Source organism: Polypterus senegalus, chromosome 8 (assembly GCF_016835505.1).
Source record: "Polypterus senegalus isolate Bchr_013 chromosome 8, ASM1683550v1, whole genome shotgun sequence".
Lineage (NCBI taxonomy): Eukaryota > Metazoa > Chordata > Cladistia > Polypteriformes > Polypteridae > Polypterus > Polypterus senegalus.
The window spans coordinates 112,677,646-112,705,207 of NC_053161.1; the positions used below are offsets into that span (position 1 = coordinate 112,677,646).

General features: G+C 35.5%; 1 protein-coding gene across 4 annotated transcripts; it reads right to left on the reverse strand.

Annotated features, from left to right (window-relative positions):
• Nucleotides 1–27,332, reverse strand: mterf2 (mitochondrial transcription termination factor 2). 4 transcript variants are annotated; one of them, XM_039761625.1, is made up of 4 exons: nucleotides 27,229–27,332; nucleotides 8,035–8,186; nucleotides 5,636–5,700; nucleotides 1–2,784 (listed from the first exon to the last, which is right to left on the reverse strand). In XM_039761625.1, the coding sequence occupies exon 4, from the start codon at nucleotides 2,577–2,579 to the stop codon at nucleotides 1,422–1,424; it is 1,158 nt and encodes a 385-aa protein (XP_039617559.1). In that variant the 5' UTR covers nucleotides 2,580–2,784; nucleotides 5,636–5,700; nucleotides 8,035–8,186; nucleotides 27,229–27,332; the 3' UTR covers nucleotides 1–1,421. The 4 variants fall into 4 exon arrangements, with proteins under 4 accessions (XP_039617559.1, XP_039617558.1, XP_039617562.1 ...); XM_039761624.1 differs by lacking the exon at nucleotides 5,636–5,700 and having other exon boundaries at nucleotides 27,229–27,331; XM_039761628.1 differs by lacking the exons at nucleotides 8,035–8,186; nucleotides 27,229–27,332 and adding an exon at nucleotides 5,784–5,930.
• Between the last annotated feature and the right edge of the window lie 230 nt (nucleotides 27,333–27,562).

Genomic DNA, 27,562 nt, shown 5'->3' on the forward strand with positions numbered 1-27,562 from the left:
CAAAATTAATGAGTCATTTATTTGGAGTGTAAAATAATAAGCACAAATCCAAGTCTGCAAAATCTATGTTTACAAAATAATTAAATGAAAAATGCAACTACTGGAAGAAAACTTAACAGGAAATTGAGGGTACTTACATATTTGTGAAGCATGGCAAAATTCTGATTTTAAAAAACTGAAAAAATAAACTAAGGTCCTTGACAGAATTATGCAAATCATACGCTTTTTTCACTTCCCAATTTGGCAGGCACAGTTTTAGGATTTCTTGTTTGCTGACCTCTTACCCCTCCTATCTACTAGAGTAGGCCAGATGATAAATGGTGACCTGTATGATCACCATCTGGTCACACAGAGATGAAAGTTGCTAAGCTGAAACATTTGTCCTTGATTAATCGTTCCTGGATTCAAAGTGCATATTTATAAGTATTTAAATTGCAGTTTATGATAAAGTACAGTTCTTAACAATGACACTTGCGTGGTGCCAGTTATAGCAGCTTTTCTGAATTTCAACTAGTGTTTGTGGTTTTTTTTTTTTTTTTGAATAATACTAATTTCTCAATATGTAATAAACTGTCTAATCAACCCTCATTTTGCACTGCAATTTTCTCACTTCAAACAATCAAAAAGCACTTTACAAAGCAGCTCACAATAACAGCAACTACAAGATGGTATACTTTTCTAGAAGTAGGCTTATCAAACTTTTTTTTACTATTCTATTTTACTATATCCATTTAGACCTATAACAACAAATAGCGTTGCTCTCTTAGTTAAATTTAGCCTATGCAAGAATATTCAGATAACATGCTAAAACATTAACACAAATTTTTGAAATGTGTTGTCATCACCTTTAAAGACTAAATATACTCCCATTCTCCATCTCTGCATTAGGATTGAGGAAAATACTTACTTTTGATCAATTTTGCAGATCAGTGCAGATAGCATTACTAAAATAGTGACTGTGTTTCCTTCTGTGCAGAGTCTGCATGTTGTCAGTGTGGTTGTTTCTCTTTTCAGGTCCAATGATTCAATTAAACACCGCACAAAGATTTGGTTAGGTTGGCCGAGAACTATAAGTTGCTCCAATTCAGATATGTAAAAAATAAATAAATAACACATCTGTGACAGGCCCATCACCTTATCGGTCAGGAAATGATTCTGCTTCCCATGAACCATAGTAGGAAAACTGTGTACTGAAAGTGGATGAATCAATCAACCTAACTTCTTTTGTGAATGATTCCCTTAAATGACTTTATGGCTATAATACATTCTATTTTTTCATACAGCTGTCTTTAATAAAATGGTATACTGCAGCTCTAATTTTTCCATCCACCCATTTCAGAGTCTTAGGGAAACTCTAATTTCAGATAAAGAACTGCCTTAGGAGCCACTGACACCACTTTTTCATTGTTTCAAACTTTTCACTACCTAATAATTTTCAAAGGAGCAACTGGATTAAACATTGGACGCTCTTTCCTAAGTTGTATTTTTCCAGAACTTATCTCAAAATCTTTTCTTGTCCCAGTTAAAGGCCCAAGCCCTTCCTTTTTAATATCATAGCCTGAAGATACCAACTTCTGAATTCGAAATTGTACTATCTGTGAAGTTAGCTCCAAAATTGCTGGGGTTTGTTTTATTTGACCCAAAGTTATGCCGCTGTTTAAAAGTCCCTGCAAACGTTCCATTAATATAGGAATTGGCAGGGACAAAATAGCTGGGCATTTGAGGATAATGGGTTTTATTGTTTGATCATTGCAATTTAAAGATTTCTTGGTAAATGCCAAATTCTCAGCCATACTGCCTACGGAAAGCTCAGAGATAAATCCCTTTAGTTTAGTCAGCAGTCCAAAGATCTCCGTACTGGTAAACCCTGTCACGTGCAGGAATATCAAGTTCTCCTTAATTATACCAGGATCCTTAATTAAAATAAATGGGTCTAAGCTCAAAAGTTTTTGCAACCAAGGCCTCATATTGGTCCTAAGTCCACCAAGCTTTATATAACTGTCTGTTAACGTGCAAATCATCTCTTTGTTCTTTTCCACAGGATGGCTAAAATTCTGTGGCGCACTTGCCATCACTTTACTGATTAACTTGTTGTTTAAGCCAAGCTCTTTAAAATACTCAATGTTGGCTTTCAAATTGTTAGAGTGTCCAATAGTGAAGAAGGAAGATGGGAATTTCTCAATAATCATCAACAGTTCCTTCTTGTTAGAACATACCAACTGCCATATCTCCCTTTGCAACTGGACATCAGTGGGAGTACAAAGAACAGCTTCTGGATAGCGTTCAAGTATGGAAGCTATTTGTGTTTTATCAGCGCCCATTTCTCTTAAAAACTCAGCTGTTTCATTCACATAGGCCACTTGATTTACCAGTACCCATCTCTTCAATTGCCGAACTTTACTAATATTCACTTCTAAATTACCAAGAGAGTCTATAGTGCATGCATTTTCAGTTTCAGTACCTTTAGTGCTTAGCAGTCTGTATCCATAACTCTTCTTTGTGAAAGAACGGATGAAAGACAAGCAGATTTGTTGTCTTTTGTAATAAAGACATAATGAAAAAGTAGCCACTCTGAACATGTTTAAAGGTGGGTAGAGATATATTTCTGTAATGTCTTGCAGCACAAAATGGGCTTAATTATAATCAATCCTTTAACATTTTACATATATTGCAATTCTGAGCAAATATGCTTCAAATAAAAGTTCAAAAGTCATGGTGTAAAAGCTGAGGCAAAAATCAGGATATATTTTCATTCTACTTCCATTATCTTCACTTGCGGCATTTCTAAGGAGAAAAAAAAAATTAAGAAAAAAAAATCATTAAAACAGAAATCAATTTTTATGTTGCTGAACCTAAAATATTGCCTATTAATAAAGGAACATGCAAGACCTAAATGCAGAGCCTCACACCTCAAAAGCAGTAATATTATATGCTCTTAAGTACCTCAAACATTAAAATACATACTGTATTTGGCAAAAATTACAAAACTGGTTTGAAATCAACTGCTGAATACCTTAATGAATGACACATTCAAATATACTTACTCTTCTACTTTATACTGTTTTGATTACTTCTTTTACAAATACAGGCTTTGTTTGAATAAAGATCAAAGTCTGCTGAAAACAATTCACCATATAATATTAATTTGTGCTTCACGTCATGACCTGTGTCACATACGTGCGCTGGGAGGCAGCTAAAGGGCTTGGGAAAGGGAAATTTCGAGTCAAACTGCGAAATGGCAGGGTGCACTGATTCTTTTTCTTCTTGGCCAGCAGACCATCCACGGAGATTCCACTTGGCCCTCTTGACGTCACTTCCGTGTCCGAGCCTATGGAAGAAGACCTTGTCAGCTCCGGCCTCTCTGATGTCACGTCCGGGCTCGAGCCTATGGCTGAAGACCCTTATGTGCCTGACCCCTCTGACTTCACTTTCTGTCTTCCCCTTTAAAGGCCTCCACCTTTTCCTTATTCCCTCAGTTCTGTGCACATCAGTGCTGTAAACATTTTTGCGACTTTGCAGCCAGGATACCAAATATATAAGGTGGCGGCCCCAAACTTTGCTATGGCTCTGTGTGGAGTTTCTGACACCAGCTAAAGTCAAAGTTACTCTTAAAAGCTTTCTGTGCTATTCTGGGAGTACCTATGCCCTAACAGTTCCTTTAACTGTTACTCATCAATGTACAATAAATGTAATTATTCTTCCAGTTAGTATAAAAATCTGTAATAACATAGTAATCCAGGGACTCCTTCCAATTTAGAAAAACAAACAAAAACTCCTAGCTACATTGATTGCAAAGAACCTAAACAACTAGGGTAAAGATCATTAGGACAAAGTCAGGTCACAATATACTACATGCCCTTGACCAACTAGCTGGTCAGCCAACCTTACAGGGTATTTTCAGCTATTACTAAATTATAACACACTTCCAGCAAGACAATGATGACAACAAGTCAATTTCAGGTCTGGAAGAATAACTTGACAAAAAATCTGAAAAGCCAGAAAGCAGAGGAGAACACTGAAAAAGGTAAAGAATGGGGAAGACCTGATAACAGACAAACACAACACTTTCTACAAGCCCTACAGCTAAGCCTCTATCTCCTACATTTATATTACTTAGCAGGAAAATTTTTATTTGGTTTGCATCTACCAATTATATTATTGATCTGGAATACTAGCTGAACCATTTATAGCTTTCTATGTCAAAAAAAGGAATTTTATGATTGCCTCCTAACTGAATTGAAAGAATTTACTATAAAGAACAGTAAACATTAAAAAAATAATTATCAAACCAATATTTGGCATGACCACCTTTTGCCTTTAAATCTGCATCTTTTAAGTATTGCCGCATTTCATCATGAAAATTATATCAAGTATTTATCTTAGAATTCTAAATGTTCAGGGAGCAGGAATATCATGAAATGAAGGTATTCTGTGTGCTGCCTGTGCCTCCTCTCAGTGCAAGAGGAAGTCAGTTTAAGAAACACATGGCGATCAACATGGCTTGGGGAATATTTAACACAAAGTATGTAATGTGCTAGATAACTTATGACGGGGTTTGAGAAAAACTAGTAAATTAAATATTCACTTTAAGATAAAGTTTAATTTACAATGTTCTACTTGAATGACAAATTATGAGAATAAAGTCAACATGTTGACTTTAATCTCGACATAAACAGCGAGATGAAGTATAAATGTTGAGAATAAAGTCAAAATGTCAACTTTATTCTCGTCATATGTAGCCACCGCAGGTATCATTATCCTATAAAACTTTTTCCTGTATATTACATGCACAGTTGATCATGGCAGATTAAAACTTATCAAACTGTGAACATTAAGTTAAAAAACTGCAGTGTGTTTAATAAGCCTACTGTGCCCTCCAGCATGCCAGCCACCATAAAAATCTCATACTGTTCCAGTGTGGTGCTAAGGGGTCACTAACTGCACTCAGGTCCCAGTCCAGGTGATTTGTTGTGTGGTAGGTGCGGAAATGCTCTATCAGTGCATGCTTCCAACCTCTCCATCTCATCCACTTTAGGGGACACTCATTTCCACAGCTGGGCCTTTGTTGCTGAAATGCTCTTCTGTTTATAAAATGAACACTGGACAACTAAAATTGAGCTAAACCTGTTTAGAAGAATCTAGAAAGTCTTTTGTCCTCATTGTGCCCTTTTGTCCTATCCACTGGAAGGCACACATATTGCCCCAGCTGGAGCAGATCAGTAGAAATGCATGTCCCCTGTTTGTGGCTTACAAAATGTATACTGGACAGATAAAATTCTTCAAAACATGGTTTAAAAGGTTGTAGAAGGCTGTGTCTACCATGGCCTTCTGTCTCATCCACTTTGGGGGGGTGCTCATTTCCATGGCTGGAGCAGAGCTGTACAAATAAGTGCCCCCTGCCTTCTTTGAATTTGTTTCGAGCTATAGTGGCTATTTACAGTTGTGTTCTAACAATCAAGAGTATATCAGATAGACTATTAAGAAATGGAAAGTTGCAGTAGTTTCTGCAACACATTGGGCTAGAATCACTTGCTCAACATAAAAATGTGGTGCCCCAGGACAACACACAGATTTCAGACAGACTGAAAACTAAAGAGCAGGAAAAGTCAGTTAATAGTGCAAATACAGGCATTACCTTTCAGAATATCCAACTCAAAGGTGCAAGTCTCACGAACTTTAGAGAGAACTTTCAATTTCATGCTGAGAAAACAATGAAGGGTATAGTCATGGAACTAGATAGACAATTTGAAAATATGAGGGGTAATCACAACAAGGAAGCTCACATGGGTCTGAGATCATTTGTTGCTTCTTAATCTTCTATCACGATTCATGACCAAATGATTTAACCACATCTGGAGAAAATTAGACTGATGCTTTAATTAAATGGTATCAAGAAGTCTTGCTGAAGAATGCATGTGATGTCAAGGCTGTGCAAACAGAATGGAGATTACTAAAAAATCTGATTAAAGGCCAATTCTGAGACAAGTCTTATAACAGTTTATGGGAAGTCTTACTGGCAAACCAGATTTATTGCACAGATTTCCACAATATTCTACATCTTGTTGAGATCATGCCTGTTCTACTTATTTCAATAGCTCAGTTTCAATGTGGCTTTTCAGTACAATCAAAAGCGTGAAAACCACTTGATGTCTTAACCTTGGATGATTTAGTCAGTACAGAAAGCCAACCACTTGAGCAGTTTGATCCTGAGCCCTGTGTGAAATGCTGGCTCACTTCAATCAAAAAGAAAGAAGACCACATTATACTGGATAGCCCACTGACACTGACATTCTGATGGTCAGTGACACAGACTTAAAGCTTCAGTAAATACACTGTTCTTAATGACTAAATAATACAATCAGTTATCCAAATCTTCAAGACAGACTTATAAGCACAAGGGAAGGATACACTGCACAGGAAAAGGACAAGAATTAGGCACACATACACGGAAGTTAGAAAATTAAGAAATTGAAAAATTAATATTTTACACCTTTGATTATTTAGCACCTAAATCAAAGCTACTGGCTCTTAATTTTCTCTTTTAGAAGTGACTGGATCCTTGAGGTAAATTTTGTCTGGAGCACTGTATTTGTTACATTTGTTTAATCATGCACTGGCCTACGTATCTGCAAATTAAATCATGTTTAGTCTGAAAAATGGACTATTACTTAAAAGGTTGCTTTCTTAAACCTAATACAGAAATTTCTCTGTAATATGTAATGTTTTGTAAAACTAATGTTTGCAAATTTGAAATTTGCTCTTTTCTACGGACACACTAATGCAGAAGACAACAGGCATTTAAAACCATAACTGATTTAATAAAATTTATGTGCCTAATAGGGTTGTTCAGTATCTGATACTGGAAAAGTATTGAAAAAATCAAATTTTAAAATGGTATGATACTTGTGGAAAAACAACCATTTTATAGACTTCACAAAATTGAAGTACAGACTTTGACACAATTAAAACTCCCAAATCCCCATTGTTTTGATGCGATCAGGGACTTCAATAGCAAAATGCCCTCACTGCTTTCAACGCAAATGGGACATTACAATATATAATGAGGTGCATTGGAAAAGTGCACAAGAGGAGAGAAGCGATTCTTGAGTTAACCATTATTTGCTTTGGAACCTTTCTCGTATTGGTACCATGCTGCAAAAGCTTTTATTGATTTTGAAGTCAAAATTTTTGTACCGTTCCAACATAAGTGCCTAAGACTTTTGTATAGTACTATATATTTTTAAGTGAAATAAAGGTCAAGACCATCACTTAGGAGTTGCCAGTTCTATATTATAAATTATGAATAATTTTGAAGGCCATTCACCTTCAAAAATTTCCCAATCTTATTTGTCTAATTTCTCCAAAAGAACTTCAACTCAGCCTCTGAAGGTCCCCTAGTACTACAGACTGCCAAATTATTTGGTAATTTATTTCATGCGTAAATGGATCTTGTGTGAAAATAAACCTATTAAAATTCCATGTGCGCCCCTGTATTCTTTTTAATGAACTTATTTTAAAATACCAGCTGAGACCCACTGTATTAATTTCCTGTACCAGGGCCACCCTGTAACCTCCATAAACTTGAAAAACTTTGCCATCTTCAGTCTATCCTCATAGCTCATATTTTGCAGTCATGGAAAAAGCTTAGTTGCTGTTCTCTAGAATTTCTCTAATGCTGCTACATCTTTTGCATGACATTTTAACAAAGGTTCCTGTCCTCCGTCAATCACAGAGCAAAACCAGTAAAACGACTGTAATATACCTTCAACCTTAAAACACAGACTTCCATCACATTATTGTGTATGACGAAACAGTGGGCAAGTGACTGCTCATACATATTTACTGACAGACAGGCCAGCATTTTGCATTGAGTATGTGTGAAATCAAAGAGAAATGGTATGCAAAGATGTGCGAAGACAAGGAGATCAGTGAAATTCACACCTTAGTGTGCTGCGCCAAATCAGAAGGGACAACTGAATTCCACAGGACACAGATATGATGGGCATATGAATTTCAGACGTTTTGCATGCCTACCTTTTTCTTTGATGACTGGCTGCATCATATTCAGCCCTTCGTTCATTATTTTGGCACAAGCATAACCAGCCTCTCGTTGAAATTCACGACCGTCCCTCAGCAGCACCATGTACTTAGAAATATTTTCCTGTGCATGTCTCTTAGTCTGACATCTGTTAAAATATAATTAGTTTAAAGTTTCAAAGATTTCATTCGCGACTGCTGAAGTAAGTAGAAATGATAATCGCCAAAGCCTATTTTTGGTTGCATTTGAGACCATTTTATTTGCAGTCAGGAACCCTGGCGTGACCATGGGCTTGATCACTCAGAGGTTGCTTCTGGGCCGCCATTTGAATAGGCCTTCCCTTGATCCTGAAACAAATTAAACCAATTATGAAAATAAAGGAACACATGGTAATGCGAAACATGTGCAGAAATCAAATATCTTATTGTAGGGATCAGCACTAATTTCCTTAATGGAATCATTATTGAAGGTGAATGTATAATGAAAAAGTATACAGTGTTGTACTATGAAATGACAAATAACTGACATTTGGTCTATTAATGCCACCCAGTGTGATTGACCTAGATAGCAATAATAGATAGTTTTAACTTGTGACAGAATAAGTTCAAAGAAAACCTAAGGGAATTTAAATAAAGGATGGCTAAGACATTATGCTATAACAACTGAACAAAAAACAAATTTATTGTACTTGATTGCTACAAATCAAAGCAACATTTTAAAAGAAAATGAGCTTCAGCCATTAAAGAATACAGGCAAGCAGGGTGGTGTACTGCCCAAGGAACTGTACATTAATCACACCTTTGACCATCTGTGTGACCCTGAGAGAGTTACTTGACCTGCCTGAGCTCTAACTGCAATTATACTCATTTTGTGTACTTATAAAGGTGCATTGTGATTTACTATCAAAATGCACTATATAAAGCAAATGTCTGTTGGCATGAGTGAAATTAAAATAAATTTTAAAAAATGCCACACGATCAACTCTTTTCACACGGTAATATTATGAAGCACTTTTAATCTTAAAACAACATGAAAACATGCAAAACCATGTTGTGGAAAAAAAACTTGAAGTTTTATTGCTGGGCAGCAAACATACAAGATATAAAAACTTGGACACAAATAGATGAACATACACAGGCTTGGTCAGCAATAGAAATACAATTCTGCAGTACTTCTTTATATTCTTTGCTTTGTGCCCCAATAAATGCAAGTTATCGCCAATATACTAATAACCCAATAGTGCTTCACTCACTCAGAATATGGAACCAATTTAGAAAGCATTTTCAGATAGCGAATCTTTTATCTGTGGCACCTCTGCATGAGAACCACCTTTTTCAACCCTCGCAAACATATGCAGTTTTTAATATCTAGAAAAAACATTTGGGATTAAATTACTTAGAGATCTTTATATAGACAACATCTTTGCAACCTATGAAAAAATACATTCCAAATTTAACTTTCCAGCAACACATTTCTTTCGCTATCATCAAATTAGGAACTTTGTTAAACAGAACCCGCCTGATTTTCCTCATCTCCCACCTTCCTCTATGCTGGAAAAAATATTGCTCAGTTTTGAGGACTCACACAGCATTTCTGCAATATATAAAATTATTTTATAGTCCCTCACTTTCAAAGATCCAAGAGGACAATGGGAAAAAGATCTCTTAATCAATATATCAGAAAAGGAGTGGAAGGTAGCAATGCAGAGAATTCACTCGAGCTCCATATGCGTAAAGCATACAATTATTCAACTCAAAATTATATATCGAGCACATCTGTCTTGCTTAAAACTGTCCAAAATGTTTCCAGGGCAACTTTCAACCTGTGAACACTGCAATCAAGTCCCAGCCTCACTGGGTCACGTTTTGGGCCTGCACCAAATTAACATCATTCACAAAAAGATTTTAAGTGCCTTTCAGACAGCCTTGGTGTCACAATCCCTTCTAACACATTAACAGCTGTGTTTGGTGTTCTTCCAGATGGGCTTAAAGCAGAGAAGGACAAACAAACTGTGAATGCCTTCACTACACTATTGGCACGCAGACTTATTTTGCTAAACTGGAAGAATCCTAACTCTCCTCTTTTAAGTCCGTGGGTAACTGATGTTTTATACTATTTGAATTTGGAAAAAAATGTATTCTCAGTTAGAGGATCTGTTCAGAACTTTTTCAAAATGTGGCAGGATCTAATCAATAATATTTTAGAATAAGCTCTTAAAGCACTGAGGAAGTAACTCTCTTCCCATTACTTTTTCTTCTCCATTTATCTTTATCCACCTATTAAACTAATCAATTTATTTATTTTTACAAGCTTTAAGTTTTACTTTGTTGGCCATGCTCTCTTTCTCAGGAGTGGGGGTTGATTTGTTTTCAATCCTACTTTTTGTAAAAATTGATTTATTTGTATGGAATGATTACAATAAAATCAAAAAAAAAATGTTGTAGAAAGCCTTACTTAAAGATGAAACACATTTTAATCCGTGTATTATGAATGCAAAAAACAAAAACTACACACACAATATACATCATTCAGTTAGTTTCAAAACCTCATTTTTTTGCCTGTATTTTGCTCCTTAGTATGTGATGAGCTATAATCTAATTACAAAGGACAGATAATAAGTAAGTAAATAAATAGATAAGTAAATACTCTACACATACAGTGCATCCGGAAAGTATTCACAGTGCATCACTTTTTCCACATTTCGTTATGTTACAGCCTTATTCCAAAATGGATTAAATTCATTTTTTTCCTCAGAACTCTACACACAACACCCCATAATGACAATGTGAAAAAAGTTTACTTGAGGTTTTTGCAAATGTATTAAAAATAAAAAAAACTGAGAAATCACATGTACATAAGTATTCACAGCCTTTGCTCAATACTTTGTCGATGCACCTTTGGCAGCAATTACAGCCTCAAGTCTTTTTGAATATGATGACACAGGCTTGGCACTCCTATCCTTGGCCAGTTTCGCCCATTCCTCTTTACAGCACCTCTCAAGCTCCATCAGGTTGGATGGGAAGCGTTGGTGCACAGCCATTTTAAGATCTCTCCAGAGATGTTCAATCGGATTCAAGTGTGGGCTCTGGCTGGGCCACTCAAGGACATTCACAGAGTTGTCCTGAAGCCACTCCTTTGATATCTTGGCTGTGTGCTTAGGGTCGTTGTCCTGCTGAAAGATGAACCGTCGCCCCAGTCTGAGGTCAAGAGCGCTCTGGAGCAGGTTTTAATCCAGGATGTCTCTGTACATTGCTGCAGTCATTTTTCCCTTTATCCTGACTAGTCTCCCAGTTCCTGCCGCTGAAAAACATCCCCACGGCATGATGCTGCCACCACCATGCTTCACTGTAGGGATGGTATTGGCCTGGTGATGAGCGGTGCCTGGTTTCCTCCAAACGTGACACCTGGCACTCACACCAAAGAGTTCAATCTTTGTCTCTTCAGACCAGAGAATTTTGTTTCTCATGGTCTGAGAGTCCTTCAGATGCCTTTTGACAAACTCCAGGCAGGCTGCCATGTGCCTTTTACTAAGGAGTGGTTTCCATCTGGCCACTCTACCATACAGGCGTGATTGGTGGATTGCTGCAGAGATGGCTGCCCTTCTGCAAGGTTCTCCTCTCTCCACAGAGAACCTCTGGAGCTCTGACAGAGTGACCATCGGGTTCTTGGTCACCTCCCTGACTAAGGCCCTTCTCCCCCGATTGCTCAGTTTAGATGGCCGGCCAGCTCTAGGAAGAGTCCTGGTGGTTTCGAACTTCTTCCACTTAAGGATGATGGAGGCCACTGCGCTCATTAGGATCTTCAAAGCAGCAGAAATGTTTCTGTAACCTTCCCCAGATTTGTACTTCGAGACAATCCTGTCTCGGAGGTCTATAGACAATTCCTTTGACTTCATGCTTGGTTTGTGCTCTGACATGAACTGCCAACTGTGGGACCTTATATAGACAGGTGTGCCTTTCCAAATCATGTCCAATCAACTGAATTTACCAAAGGATGATAAGCGGAAACAGGATGCACCTGAGCTCAATTTTGAGCTTCATGGCAAAGGCTGTGAATACTTATGTACATGTGCTTTCTCATTTTTTTTATATTTTTAATACATTTGCAAAAGCCTCAAGTAAACTTTTTTCACATTGTCATTATGGGGTGTTGTGTGTAGAATTCTGAGGAAAAAAATGAATTTAATCCATTTTGGAATAGGCTGTAACATAACAAAATGAGGAAAAAGTGATGCACTGTGAATACTTTCCAGATGCACTGTATTTGAGTTCCAAACCAAAAAAATCAACTTTTGTTTTTTTTAAGACCTCACCTACTAAAATCACCCTAACTACTTTCTAACTACTGCAGCATTTATAATTGAAGCCATACAGTATATAGCATATACCCCATCTTGTATATAATTAATCTGTGCAACTATTTCTTTTCTTCTGACCATTTATCACTTTAAGTGTTAAGTATCAAAGAATTTAACAAAAAAACGGTCATAGATCCCCATCCCATACTATGCCATTGCAGAGTATATTAAACACAGTCACTCATTTGCTTCATGGGAAATCAAAAGTTGACAGTCTGAACTAGTATTACGTATTTGAATTGCAGGAGACAAACTAGAATCTCTGAAGGAAAGATAGCTATACATGGGTGAACAAGTTTAAGGTGAACATTACTACTGCATTACTGAATAAGAAATTCAACCTGGCAAAAATATCAGACAAAAGGATGTATAGAAACAAGTAAAAGAAACAGAGTGATATGTAATAAGCATGCAATCCATTTCAGTTCCTGTTGAGCAGCAATTTACCATTAAACAGTCTGTTAAAAGTGATCTTTTATATCAAATTGTTTTAATTCTGCATAGTAGGACTCTGATTAACAAAATAAAATTTATAGAGCAAAGGACAGGCAAGTTTACTTTAAGAGCATACAAAAAAGAGCCGGTAACTATAGATCAACAAGGAGACTGGTCCGTCGATTTACTGTACTGTACTGTATATTTCGTCTCATCTGAAAACAGAGTCTTACCCACCTTTGATTATGAAAAGCGTTCTGAAAAATTATGTCTTTGCATTTGTGGGAGTAGCTGGCTTGCTATAATTTTTCCAAGGCCAAAAAACTGCTAACCATGTTCATCATGTTACAGCAAAAGAAATGTGCTATAAGAACTGCTTAAATGCAACTATAACAGTATTCCTAGTATGGAATTTAAATCTATATAATGCAAAGTTGACTGACTGACTGATTGATTTACTTGCTCGCTCACTCATCAACATAAACACTATTTCCCAAGTAGGTCAAAAGCTGAAATTTGCCTGAATGGTAAATCTAGAGCACTAGGTATCCACTAAGAAAAGATATTTCAGCAGAACAGGAGTAACCCACCTCCACAATAGAAAAACTAACCGCAAAATTTCAGAAATGCATTGACTGAAATTATGTGATGTTATATAAAAAAAAAGATAAATAGCCCACCAAAGTTTTTTCTTTGGTCTAAATTTTTAGGTAATAACGATGTAGCTGGTGGGTTATTCTTAGGTAACATAACCCTTTTTCAGCTAAGAGCTGAGGAGAAATGTGAAAGAATTACAGAATGGAATGGGGCAACTGCTTTATGCAAATGGAGGCCACTACATGAAGCAAATTTGAAAGGATAAAAGTTTGGTGAAGCTCAAAGAAGAAGTGCGCTGCAAGATGTGTCCTTGGGCACACACAGTACTCCCTATTCTATCAATTTCCTCTTAAGCCTGGCTTAAACTTGACACATTCAGGTTAGGTACAAAGCCTGTGCAGCAAATATGATGCCAGACATAGAGGCACACCCCCCGTGGCAATGCAGTTTTCAACTTTTGACAAGAGGCTGGTTACATGGGTGCCAGAATGATCAAGGAAGGGCTGATTATGACACAACAAAATGGAAATGGAAGACAGTTGTTGGAAACTATTTAAAGTGTATGTGCTCACCATGGTAAAAAATACACAGCTCTCTATTATAAAAGAAAATCTTGAGACGAGACATTTGCCAAGAGATTTTTTCAATTCCCGCTAGACGAGACTTTTGCCAAGAGCTTTTTTCCAAGTCCCACCCTCCTCTCAACCATTTTCAACCACGGTCCTCTCACCTCTCATTCGTGTGAATGCTTTTGTCAGACACAGTTCTTGCACTCTCAGCTCTTATTAATGTTTACATTATCCTCACTTTAAGTTCCCAATAAATAAAGATTTGTGTCAAAATCTTATTTCAGCCCGAACAGTTATCAACAGAAGAAATGATTACACAGGCAATTCTAGCACAGAGAAATGATGAAGTCAAACAAATTAACACAAAAATTGCTGGTCAGTTACACAGCAAATTGGTTAAATGCATATCAATAGACTATGCTCAAACAGCTGGCGGTGATGGTGCAGAAGATGAAAACATCAACTTACAATATCCTGTAGAATATTTACAACCGTTAACACCATCCGGTCTTCCACCGGCCGAATTACTGTTGAAAGAAAGATGTATCGTAATGTTATAGCACAATTTATGTCTGAGTGATGGGCTATGCAATAGGACAAGATTAGTTGTATTCAAAATTGGTAAAACAATTCTGACATGAAAAAAAAAAAAACAAGAAAGGAGACTTTGATATGTCATTTGTATTAAAACATTTACAGTTTCACATTAGAATTGCTTTCGTTATGACAATTAACAAATCACAGGGGCAAACTTTCGAAAAAGTAGAATTTATTTAGTTTAGTTTAGAAAATGTATTTATTACAGAGAAAGAAACGATATTAACTCACGGGCAGTTATACGCTGAGTTGTCATGATGTAAGTCCAATCAAAATTCAATACGATATTGATGAAAAAGTTAATAAAAAAAATTGTTTTTACTGAAGTTTTACAGTAAAAGTGTAAGTTTAAAAAGTATTTGCGTGTTAATTTCAAAGCCAAAGAGAACGAAAACGTATAACGCAAAGAATACCTCTAACGCAATATGAAACATAATTTTCTTTCAATTTATTATGTTTTATTATTTTTTACTATGGTTAATTACTCACTGTAATGTAAAATAGTTATTTCTATTATGCATATGTAACAATTCCCATGAAAATAACAATGTTTAAATTGTACATCCACATCCCCGTATTCGAGCGGCAGATCCGCAAAGTGGCTAGCGCGTAGCGCCTGCTCTAAGGTTGGTGAGCAGGGGGCAGAGACCCCTAGTATCCTATAAAGAAAACTACTCAGTTACATATTTCTTCCGATATATCCGATTAACAGCGCTATAAATGAAGCCCATTGTCTTACAAAATTTCCTGAGCAAGCCAGGTAACACAGCTAGTCAAAATGTTTTCATTACCTTACTAAATTACTAATTACTAAATTATGATGAGTAGCAGTGTGATTCAGTGCTTAATGTTGCTTTATGGCTTCAAAGACCTAAGTCTGAATCCTTGAAGAGTGTATGTGTAAGTATTCTCCAGGAACTCTAAATTCCTTCCACATCACAAGCTGGTATGTTTTAGATTAACTGGTATTTTTAAATTGGCCTGGTATAATCAAGTAAGCAGGAATATGCTATATACTGTACTGTATTAGTGTCCTGTCAATGTTTAGGTCCAACCTTTAAAACAGCACTAGGGGGATTTGCTCTGGCTCCATATACTGTAACCTTTTAGTGAAAATGTACTGTAAGTTAAAAAAAAAAATGAATAAAGCGATGGAGTGAGAGCCCAGTAGTAAACAAGTTTATTTATGCATTTGTGTATTTCTGTGTTTTCATAGTTGCAGAGCAATGTAGAAAATGAAAAAGTAAAGAAAGTAATTTGGTCACAATTGTTGTAAATATGATCAGATTGTGTGCTTTAAAAAACACTCAGAGTCTTTAGTACTTCTGTAAAGGTTAACTTATTTTTAGTGAATTGTGTAGGAAGGATGTTGTGATCTGGTATTTAACTGCAAATAAAAAGGGCAGTGAATGACCATTCTTTTAATACAATAGCCTACCTAAAATACATTGCTTTCTGCAACACTAACCTCAATGGACATAACATTTTCTTAGCAGCAAAGATTTTTCTTCAGAGTTTGAATCAATTTAGAGTTAGAGGCTGTGTGCAGACCTCACAAGACAAAACCATTATACTTTCAGTTTCATTTATAGACCTTTGCAAATACTAATGCCAGTTTTGTTGTTCTTTGCAAATTACATTTCCACTACCTTAAAAACAACTTCCTTAACAGTATGAGTTGGGAAAGTATATATAAGAAATAAGTTTTCTTGACAATGGTAGATAAAACCACAAATCTGTCATACATGTTTGTGAATTAACAACACCTTATCTAATAAACTGCTTTACCTATAAATTCTTAACGTCTTAAGATATTAATTTTTTATTGGTTGAAGACTCTACAGTACTAAAAAAAAGAAAACATTATTATGTTAATAACACATTCTGTTAAATTTAAAATGGTGTATTTTATCAGAACATAATATTTCAACAAATATACATACAAACTGCAATACAGTTTCAGAGAGGTAGTTTAAATTGAATGAAGTGGTTAGCAGAGTTTCATGACTTGCTGCCTAGGTTACATTTCTGCCACGATATACTCAAGTTCCTGAACATAACACCATGTATAATGATGAAACAAGTCTTTTCCCACATTGAGTGAAGCAGTTTACTAAATGAACAAGTGATTTTGTTTTTAAAAAGGAGAATGCTGTCAGCTTTTGTTTTGGCATATTTTCTTCTTGCACATTTACTGTTACACTGAATTTGTGTGTTTTTTCATTATTTGTGGTGACTTCCAATTAGCACACAGAAAATGTAGTAGTACACATACATAATGTAAGATATCAATGACAATCATATCAGAGTCCTCAATCTTGGTCCTGGAGGGCTGCAGTGGCTACAGGTTTTCCTTCTAACTGGTTTCCTAATTAGAAGACAGTGCTTGCTAATTATAAAACTTAGTATTTAATTATTTGACTTGTTGATGTTTTCATTCATCCAAGATAAATTTTAATTGCACTGTAGAGTTTCCTCCTCTGAGAACTTTATCCAAGTATTTTGTGGACCAGAACAGATTTAAAATTCACAGTCCTTCCAAATCCCCTCTAATTTATCTCTAAATGTTTTTTAATACAGAGACTTTATGATGCATATGAACAGGTTTAAATGGAAACGAATTAGCTAGAGAGCTGCTGGTTTACTGGTTATCAGCATTTCATTATTAATTAATGTCTGGTTAACAAACAGGCAACAATTCAAATATAAACCAGCGACTAAAATCTAAAATAAGCAGTTAGGGTTCATGAGTTGTAATAGGCAAGATAACTAAAGTCAAGCCCAAAAAAATGTATTGTTTTAGTAGAAAATAAATGGGTTCTAATTAAGCAACTGGTTGAAGTGAAAACCTGCATCTACTGCGGACCTCCAGGACAATGCACCTAAAATTTGTCTTTGATGAATGGAAGCTCTAACAAGACTTACAGTTAAATACCAAGTTTCATTATCAGCAAGGTCTAAGATCTATCATATTTTTCGCTCCATAAGACGCCCCTGACCATAAGACACACCTAGGTTTAGAGGAGGAAAACAAGAAAAAAAAATATTCTGAACCAAATGGTGAACTAATGTATTTAATAAAATATAGCAGAATAATATTTCAACCATGTAAAGTCAACAGAGGTATTAAGAACCATCATCACTGTCATTAACAAATGAGGAGAAATTTTAAGGTTCAAGCACTCTTCTAGTTTTCTGGAAACCCCAAGAACTCCTCATCGCTAGTGTCAGAATTTATGAAGCTCAGTTGCTCACAATCACTGATGTCACTTTTTTCACTATCTTCAGTTCCATCTAAGGCATTGCTAATGGCAGCTTCCAAGTTCCTGTGTTTGATTGACACGGGCATGCTCAAAAAATATATGTATAATGCCACGAAAAGTGCACGCTGACACTTCAGTTCGCAACCAATGGTACGAAAATGCAGTCAGACTTCTTTTTTGGGCACATGCACTGTCCAGATCTAAACACTAGCGTGGAGAGTCGCTTGCATACTGAAGAGTCTATAGCTGCAGGTGAAAGCTGTCGTCAAAGTACTTTGTATATAAGAGCCAGATCGAATGTTATTTACCTTGATTTATTTACTTATCTTCCTACAGCGTAAAGTCACAAAGTAGACTGCAGAGCTTCCCGTCTACATATACAAAGTGCAGTGATGGGAAAAATGCAACGTGCATTCTTCTCCGATGTAGAACCCTCGTCATCATTTGAGTCAGGTCAGTAATACACATCACGGTCTGTGACGCAATATTTGCTCCATAAGATGCACAGACATTTCCACCCACTTTTGAGGAAAAAAAAGTATGTCTTATGGAGCGAAAAATATGGTAATTAAAAAACTGGCTGGAGTGAAAACCTGTAGCCATTGCAGTCCTCCAGGAGCCGATTAAGTGCCCTTGCTTTATATTAATAATTGATATAATACCACTGAAATGTAATCAGTATTTTTTATATTGCTTTGTACAATAGGCATTAACAATGAGTAATATTTTTATTATACAAATCAGGACTAGTATATGAAAGAGTGGCAGATTTTCATTTGAGCAAAGTAACTTACTTTAAACTGTACTTTCCTGAAAGCTTTAGTAAATTCTTATTATGTTTCTACTGCTATGCTCATTTCAGCTTGCTTCATGATCCTTTTCAGCAAAGGTGTAATTAATTGCCTCTGCCTCTCTTATAAAGGAACAAGTGAATGAATAAAGGCAAAAGAAAAAAATGAAACCAACATCCTGAAGTTACAATATATGCTTAATAAAGACTAAAATCACATTTATATGTACAGTATAATCATTTAGCAGGACTATTATACCAGCATGAAACTAACCACAACAGCAAGTATGCAAGTACACAATACAAATGAAGTCTTTAAATAAAAAAAAAAAAACACTGACAGAGGAAGACACAAGACCACAAAAGCAGTGTCGAATGAAATATGTAGTAGTTCAAATCCAAATGGGGTTTGCACAAGAAACTGAGATGACAGTTTAAAAAAGGCCAACAACCTGCTTTAACTGATATCCATTCCAGCACTGCCTCCTGCAATGCAAAACTGAGTTAAGTGCTTTAGAAAATGAATAGAGAAAGTGAGGATGCATGTAACGCATCTGTTTAAATACCATAATCTTTAATCCTTGGCTTGAGTCGTGTAGGTACTATACTATACTTTGTTACCATATACAGTATGCAAGAATCACACTACAGACTGGGCAGGGGAAGGGTGTTCAGATTGATATGAAACATAAATGTATGGCATATATCATTGATTGATCTATGGTTTATTTATTGTAATAGGAATTATTTATTAAATCAATAAAATTAAAAAAGAAACAAGAATGACTGCAAAAGCTTTTCAGTGCCATGTGCCATTGGGGGGAAAAAAGAATTCCGATAAATGAGAATATTGTGTACTATCTTTCATGTTGTGTAATGCTGAAATACAAAGTGTCAACAAATCAATGCTCATGGTCAAATCGAATTTTGACGCTAGATACATAAAAGGGCATCAGAAGCTTCTCAATTTTAAAATGTTTTCCCTAACTCAATGCCCAAACCTCACACTGTGCATGTTAATTACCACTCATGATATTTTTGTTGGAAATAGGGCAAAACAAATAACTTTTATTGTATTTAGTGTCATTATATAGTGAGCCACCATCCCCAATGTATGGGTTCAAAATTGTATTCCAAATGTTTAGTCTTCATTTTTAACAACTGGATCATGTGCTGCCCTGGAGTAAACAGGGAGAAACATTAAAGGCTGTCTCAATCAGCCTCTAATAATGATGTCTGAAAAGACCTCTTAGCTATTCAGAAGTAGTAAGTGGATATAACTAAATGACCCAGACCACCATGCGAGTCACAATGCCTTCAATATGTTACACACTGCAGGTACTGAACTGTCTGGCACCTACAAAAATCATGACAGTGAAATGTAACTCTTTTGCAAGAACATAGTCATATCTTCAATTAAACAATATAGACAGGTGCCTTTGATATGAATGCTACTTTTTTTTTTTCTTTAAACATTTTATTGAATGTATTAAAATCAAACAACATTCCATCCAAGCAAGTCAAATTTTACAAAACTAGGTTCAAATGAAGTCAACCCCCACCTATGAGAAAGAGAGCTAGGCCAACAGTGAAAATTTAATAGTAGAAAAGATAAGCAAGTAAATAAATAAAATAAAAAGGGGAAGAGAATCCACTTTCTCAATATAAATGCTTATTCTAAAATATTAATTAGATCCAGCCAGGTTTTTAAAAAGTTTTGCACAGATCCCCTAAGTGAGCATTTAATTTTTTTCAAATTTCAAGTAGTCAAGATAACTCTAGTGCTAGTACTGAAGTAAAGCCAATTACAGTTTGTTTGTCCTTCTCCACTTTAAGCCCATCTAGATTTACACCAAACACAGCTGTTAATGGATTAGGAGGAATTATGACACCATGACTGTCTGAAAGGCATTTAAAGATTTTGATCTAAAATGATGTTAATTTGGCACACGCCCAAAACATGTGGCCCAATGAGGCTAGTACTTGATTGCAATGCTCACAGGTTGGATCTTGCCCTGGAAACATTTTGGACAATTTTAAACGAGACAGAGGTGCTCAATAAATGATTTTAAGTTGAATAATTGTATGCTTATGAATGTTACTTTGCTCAGATATAATAGTATAAACCCAGGGCTAGATCCTGCCCTAAATACAATAGGCTCAAACCCCTGCCACTCTGCACTGAATTAATCAAGTTCAATAACAAACAAAATGAAACTGCACCTTTCTTTTTATTTAAAAAGTTTAATTTCAAATATTTGTAATTGGATTTCTCTGCACCTATATCAAGAGTCTATTTACTAACATTTTTTTATTCTCTGAGTGACAGTATATGCCATACAGCACACATTAAATACATTGGCTATTGATCAGGTCATTGTTTTATTAACTGGTGTATTGCTGTACTTGCTTCATTTAGTTTGTCTGGCGATTTGTGATAGTTTCAATATGACAGGCACCAGCAATCGTTTCTATAAATGTATAGTATTAAATGTGAAACTGTATAAAAATGAACTGGCCACTATTTTATCTTGATGAAACATAAGTGGCAGTTTATTAAATTCTGTGAAAGGTACCATACAACAATCCTTTTCAGCATATTCTGCTGAACACATGAAAGGATATAAACACTTGGGTCTTCATGAGTTTATGTGTGGCCTTGTGTACAGTTCTGTCGGGAGAAAGTTCATCTTGTTGTGAACTTGCAGCAGAGTAGGCAGGATTCAGCAAAAATATGGATGGAGAAATGAAAAGTGGATCAAAGTATTATTTAAAGATGTGCAATCATGCACATCAAACCTACAATAACTAAAGAAGTAAAGTTGAGCACAATCTTCCTCAAATGGGAATACATTTGAAAAAAGCCCATTATTACAGTTTAGATAAAAGGGTAAGCACAATAATATTATTTTGTTAGGTAGCATCAAATAAAATGTCCTCTGCAGAGGGCAGATTCGAATAAAAAAATGCATCTAACTAAAAAAAACAAATGATTTAAGGACTCTGTCAAACCTGTCTTTTTAAGCAAACACTATTCTCAACAAGTTAAAGTCCCAAGAATTAATTACTTATACTATATAGTACGAGATGAACTGAGTGTGGGTTTAGGGGACCAGGTATTGTTCCTGACTTGTGCACAATGCTGCCAATGCTCTGAAATGGATTAAGTGCATTTAATAATGGATGAAGTAATTCATATGTAACTTTCATTTTAATTAGTCTCTAAACATCTGTATATGCTGTGCTACAGACTACCAGAATCGATTTCTATTTTGTAGTACATATTACTGCTTACAAGCAACTCTTCCATTAAAATGGGCACTAACCAAGTTTATATATGGTTTTCCAAACAGTAATGCTCATTCTACACCTTTGTGTACACACTCTACAATTATACAATTTGGTTCAGGTGCATTGACATCACTTGTGTTCCCAGGTGTTGTCTTGCAGAACCAGTAAGCAGCAGCTTCAAACAGTATATTAGTTCCCTCTAATACAGTTAAGCAGCACACAAAAAAATATATAAATATTTAAAATCTGAAGGTGAAAGCTTGCTGTTTTGAAAAGTATATAGGTGTATACTAGAAAATTTCAATTCTTATATTTTTGGTCTTACAGTAAACTGTGAATTATAGACCACCGACAGCTAACCCATTAAAAGACAGCTTATGGATTAGTTTACCATGGTCATGAAATGCCCTAGATACCTGCTACACTGTTGGGGTAAAACTGGTTTCTGAACTGTCACATATAGGTTATTTATTACTATTATTATCATCATCATCATTATTAGCATTGTAAAAACAGTTTCAAAAAAGATTTAAGGTATTCCGTTTCCCTCTATTCATTAACTAATTTAAACGAAACAAACTAAGAAAAGAAACAGTGTATCTCCTCAAGTAGTTGTACACTCATATTACAAAACATATTAAAATTTTTATTTTGATGGTATATGTGTAGAAAAACATTATAATGGCTTACATCTGTAATCAAATGTAGGGTTTTTTAAAAAGGGTAAACCAATCAACAGGAAGTACTTTCATCCCATAGAAATTCAAATGACATTTTTTAATAACTGCTTCGTAACATATATTTCTTGGAATTTCATTGTCCAATTCACAAACTGACAAAATATGCAAGGCCAAATAGTCATAGATTTAATAAAAAATACAATTTTCTGATTTCGGTATTGAATCAATTTGTTTAAAAAAATAAGAGGCCAGAAAAATCATGTACCATCATTTCAATCATTTAATTGTCAAATTTTCACTGTGTGTGTTAAGGTATGGCCTCAGTTTAGTTCAGTCTGCTTATTTTACACCCCTCTCCCTGGCACATAACTATAACACAACGAAGTCTGAAAAGAACTTAATGAAAAGAACAAGAATTTATTTTTTTTCTATTAAAAACACACTGGTTTGATTTATACCACGCCACAACTAGAAAAAACACAAATTATAACTTAAAAGGCTGGAAGTTATTGAGATGAAGATTGTAATACATATTATTATATATGATATATTATTAAAATGGAAAAATATCCCATGATATTAAATTTACATATTCAGTATATGACTTTGAAAACATTAATCTGGCCTCATTTTACTGTTTTCTCATTCAAAATAAGGATTCAATCTTTCATGATAAATCCCAGGATGTTTAAAGTTATGAATAAAGCCTGGTGGCTGTACCGTCAAATATCTGAATATTTTCCCTATAACTGAAGCAAAAACTTTACATAGAATTTGAGGAGTCTGCTGAATACTACAAAATTGACACTGCACTTTTTATCAAAATTTAGCTTTTCAAGACCCATCTACAATACTTTTTTACTCTATGCTGTAATCTTTACTGTTGCAAATCTTATTGTAACTGAAATGTAAACCTGTCGCACCAATGGGCAAATCTGACAACAGAGTGATTAACCTTACTTCTAAAAGCCTTTTATTAGATGGCAAGCTGTTGCCACTAGGATAGTGAGGAAGTGGACCCTGGAAGCTGCAATGACTGAATGAATGTTTGGAAATAAATATTAGAAAGTGTGAAACTTAGACTACATTAACTTTTGATTTAACAATATTGTACCCTCAAAAACAGTGCACAGCTTTCCAAACAGCAAACCTTTGAAACTTGGATACAATGGGCGTACAAAGAACACTAAAGAAAAAGCGGAGTGAAGGGAAGGATGCTTACAGAACTAAAATAGAAAACAGACTCACTTGGAATAGCATGAAAGATGTTTGGAATGGACTGGACATAATTACTTGACTCAATCAATCCGGTGATCCATACTGGAAAGGAATATGCACAAAGCTAATGCCCTGGACCAGTTTTAATGGATTTTTCAATGTTCCACCACTTTCCTTCAATGAATGTAAGAAAAGCTAGAATACCACAAGGAATCATTCTGTTACAGTTTTTCTTTTCACTTTATACACCTCTGACTATAAATATAACAGCAGGCCATGTCATTTGCAGAAACTCTTTGATAATTCTGTATTATGGGGGTGAGACGCAGCAGGTGGAAAAGTTTGTTTCTTTGTGCAAATAGAACTGACTGCATCTCAGCATCTGCAAAATCAAAGAAATGGGTTGTTGGCTTTCTCCACACCTGACAGCCTCCATGCCCAGTCACTATTCAGTGAGTGAATGCGGTAAACTGCTACAATTAGTTGAGGGTCCACATCAATGACAAGCTAGACTGGTCAAGTAACACAGAGGAAGAATAAGAAAGGGCAGAGAAGACCCTTTTTTTTTTATGGAACTACATTCCTTTAATGTGAGTGGTGACATCCTTTACATGTTCTAGATCTCTGTGATGGCCAGTGCAATTTTTGATGCTGTGGTATGCTGAACTGGTAGCATCAATTCAAGAGAAGCCTACCAAATCAACAAGTTAAGTAAGACGGCAAGCACAGTTATTGACTGCACTCTTAACCTGTTGGAGGAAGAAGCAGAAAAGAGAATGAAGGCAAAACTGGAGGCAATTACGAATAATGCCTCATATCATCTTTATGACACACTATAATTAAGTATTTCTAGGAAACGAAATATTTAACAGAATTTTGTTAAGAAACACCACTGGTGTTCCTTCATGCCTACAATAACAGGTCTTTATCTCATCTCATTCAGTGTGTTCATATGCGCTTTAATAACACAGTTATTCACAGAATCCTTGCTTCTAAATTGCCATGTAAACCCTTATTCCGGTTAGAGAAAATGGGTTATTAGCCTCTGAAAACCAGGTTATCAGACATTCAGCTGCACAAACCCCCCACTTACAATTTAAACTAAATGACAGAACTCCAGTCATGTGATAACTTCTTCTTTCAGCTGCTCCCGTTAGGGGTTGCCACAGTGGATCATCATCCATATCTTTTTGTCCTCTGCATCTTGTTCCGTTACACCCATCACCTGCATGTCCTCTCTCACCACATCTATAAACGTTCACTTAGGCCTTCCTCTTTCCTCTTCCCTGGCAGCTCGATCCTTAGCAAATGTGTAAATTAGAGTTGACATGTAGAGGACCCTCTACAAACTTCACTCAGGCCAGAAGACACAAAATAGACTCAAGCAATAGCAAATACCTATAACTTAAAGAATGACAATTTGGATGGACAGAATAATTCATTTATAAGAAGGACTTGGAGTAGCACCAAAGCAACAACCCCACACGACTTCGGACATCATCTTTGAAGACTTGGCATCATAAAACTATCTGTTCCAAGATAAATTAGAACTCTAAATAGCAAGTGAACAAGGAGCCTCTCTGTTATATGTTTGCCTGTCTATTTGTCCGCGTCCTGCCTTGTATGTCAATATATACGTAAAAATGAGATGGGTGTTATTTACTTCACTACACATGAAAGACTAAACATATTTATAAAATGTGAAACAATTATCACATGACTCTGCTTTTTTTACATTCACTGAGGCCAACTATAACATTTAAATCTTTTTATGCAGTTTATTGATATTGGACTGTTTGGGAAAGAACACCACCAGAAGTGTACTTGCACATGAAAACATGGATTTTTAAGAAATCAAGTTTCTGCCTTAACCGGGTTACTCACTTTATCCCGGTTTTATGTGTGCATATAAAGCACTGATTGTGAATGCTATCTTATTGCCAAGTCAGAAGGTTCCTCATGTTTTGAAATTCTTGTGTATATGTAGGGAGGTTTTTGTTTTGTTGTATTTATATTATAATTTTAACAAAATTTAACCTGTCATTTTGAACAAGCAAATGCATTACATGCTCACTTGTTTCGTTTTTACCAATCTCAGATCTCATTTTAAGAAAGCATGAGAAAAAATGTCAATTTAGGAAAGAACTGTGATTTTTGTATACAGTATTTCATATTTTGGTTAGCCCCCTTTTTAAAAGGAATTGTTCCAACTATGATTCAATGTGGCTATTAGATTTAGAAGCAGCCAGTCTAACCCTATTACAGCACCCATAAGAATCTGTCAGTGTGTATGCTGGTTTACTCTAAAGTATCCTCACTGGTAGTCTGCATTATTTTTCAGATCTTGGGGCTGCATATGTTCTGCTCAGTTTTAGCCAAATTACATACAGCATTCAGCAAAAATTAGTGTTGATAACCTCTAATTAATACTTTCACTCACACCACAGTTTTATTCTGAAAAATTTGTTTCATATTGTATTATTTAATTAATTATTTATATTTATATACTGTACTCTAAACTCACTGCTGCCTGCCGACATATGACATATTCTTTTTCCCTTAAAATATTTAGTATGTTTTATTTTTCATTATTTTATTTTTGCATACTTGTATGTACAGTGCTGTTGTCTATATTCTAATTTGCACTTAAGTGTAAAGTGGTTTCTGATTAAGAAAACAAATATTAGTCAATGGGGCCTGCCAGGATAAACCTTTCATCTAAATTTCAGTTCTGTAGTTTGTTAGAATGCATTCTGTTTTCCAAATTAAATTTACAAGGATATTAATGTAAATTATGAGCCTTTCAGTTATGTTAAATGTAACTCTTTTAAGGCTTTTGGATCATTAACAACTGAACAAATCCTTGCCAGTTCTATTCTAGACATCTGACATAATCATTATACAGTATATACAATTGGATTACTTTCCAGGGAATAACTGGAAATATATTCTAGCCCTAACTGGCACATTTAGCAACCGTGAATGACTTCAAATTTAATTTCTTACATTAAAATTTTTTTAGAATTGTATTCACTTTGTGATTTTTAAACATGTCACAATTAAACGTAAACAAATCCATCTGCAGATTTCTACGTAATGTAACAACACAGTGTTCCTTAATGTTTGTACTATAATTTAAAGAAATACTTTAATAGTTAAACTGTAGCCGGCCTCAGACACACCTTCCACAGCAAAACTCCTATTAAAATATCCAGTATTCAAAGTAAACAGGAGCTTCAAACAGAGTAAGCACAGTTTTAGAAGTAATAAAGCGAAAGCAGGCATTGTATATGCTGTGTTCTACAACATGTAATTCCAAAAAATATCTGTCCCCACCAGAAATGTAAAACCTTGTTGTATGTTCACACAAAATGCATTAAAGGCAAACCTTACCATTCAAACTGCCCTTGTCCAGACCGGGAGAACACAGAGAGCGACAGAGGCACAAAACTACTACTTCCGGTCCTTTAAAAAAAATACGGTGTTTCAAAATAAGAGCCGCGCAATAACTACACCATTGAGTCGGATAAATTAGAAGCTTTTATTTTCTCACACAGTCAACCGATAGACGAGCGAAATTATCCGATTAAGGCTTAGTACTTTCATTTTTTATTTCTCACAAATTATTAAAATTACTGAAGGCACTATTTTAGTATTTCTTTAAAGACAAGCTAAATAGCAATTTAATCATTAACCGTAAAGGGGACACCAGTCCGCCCCAGTAAAA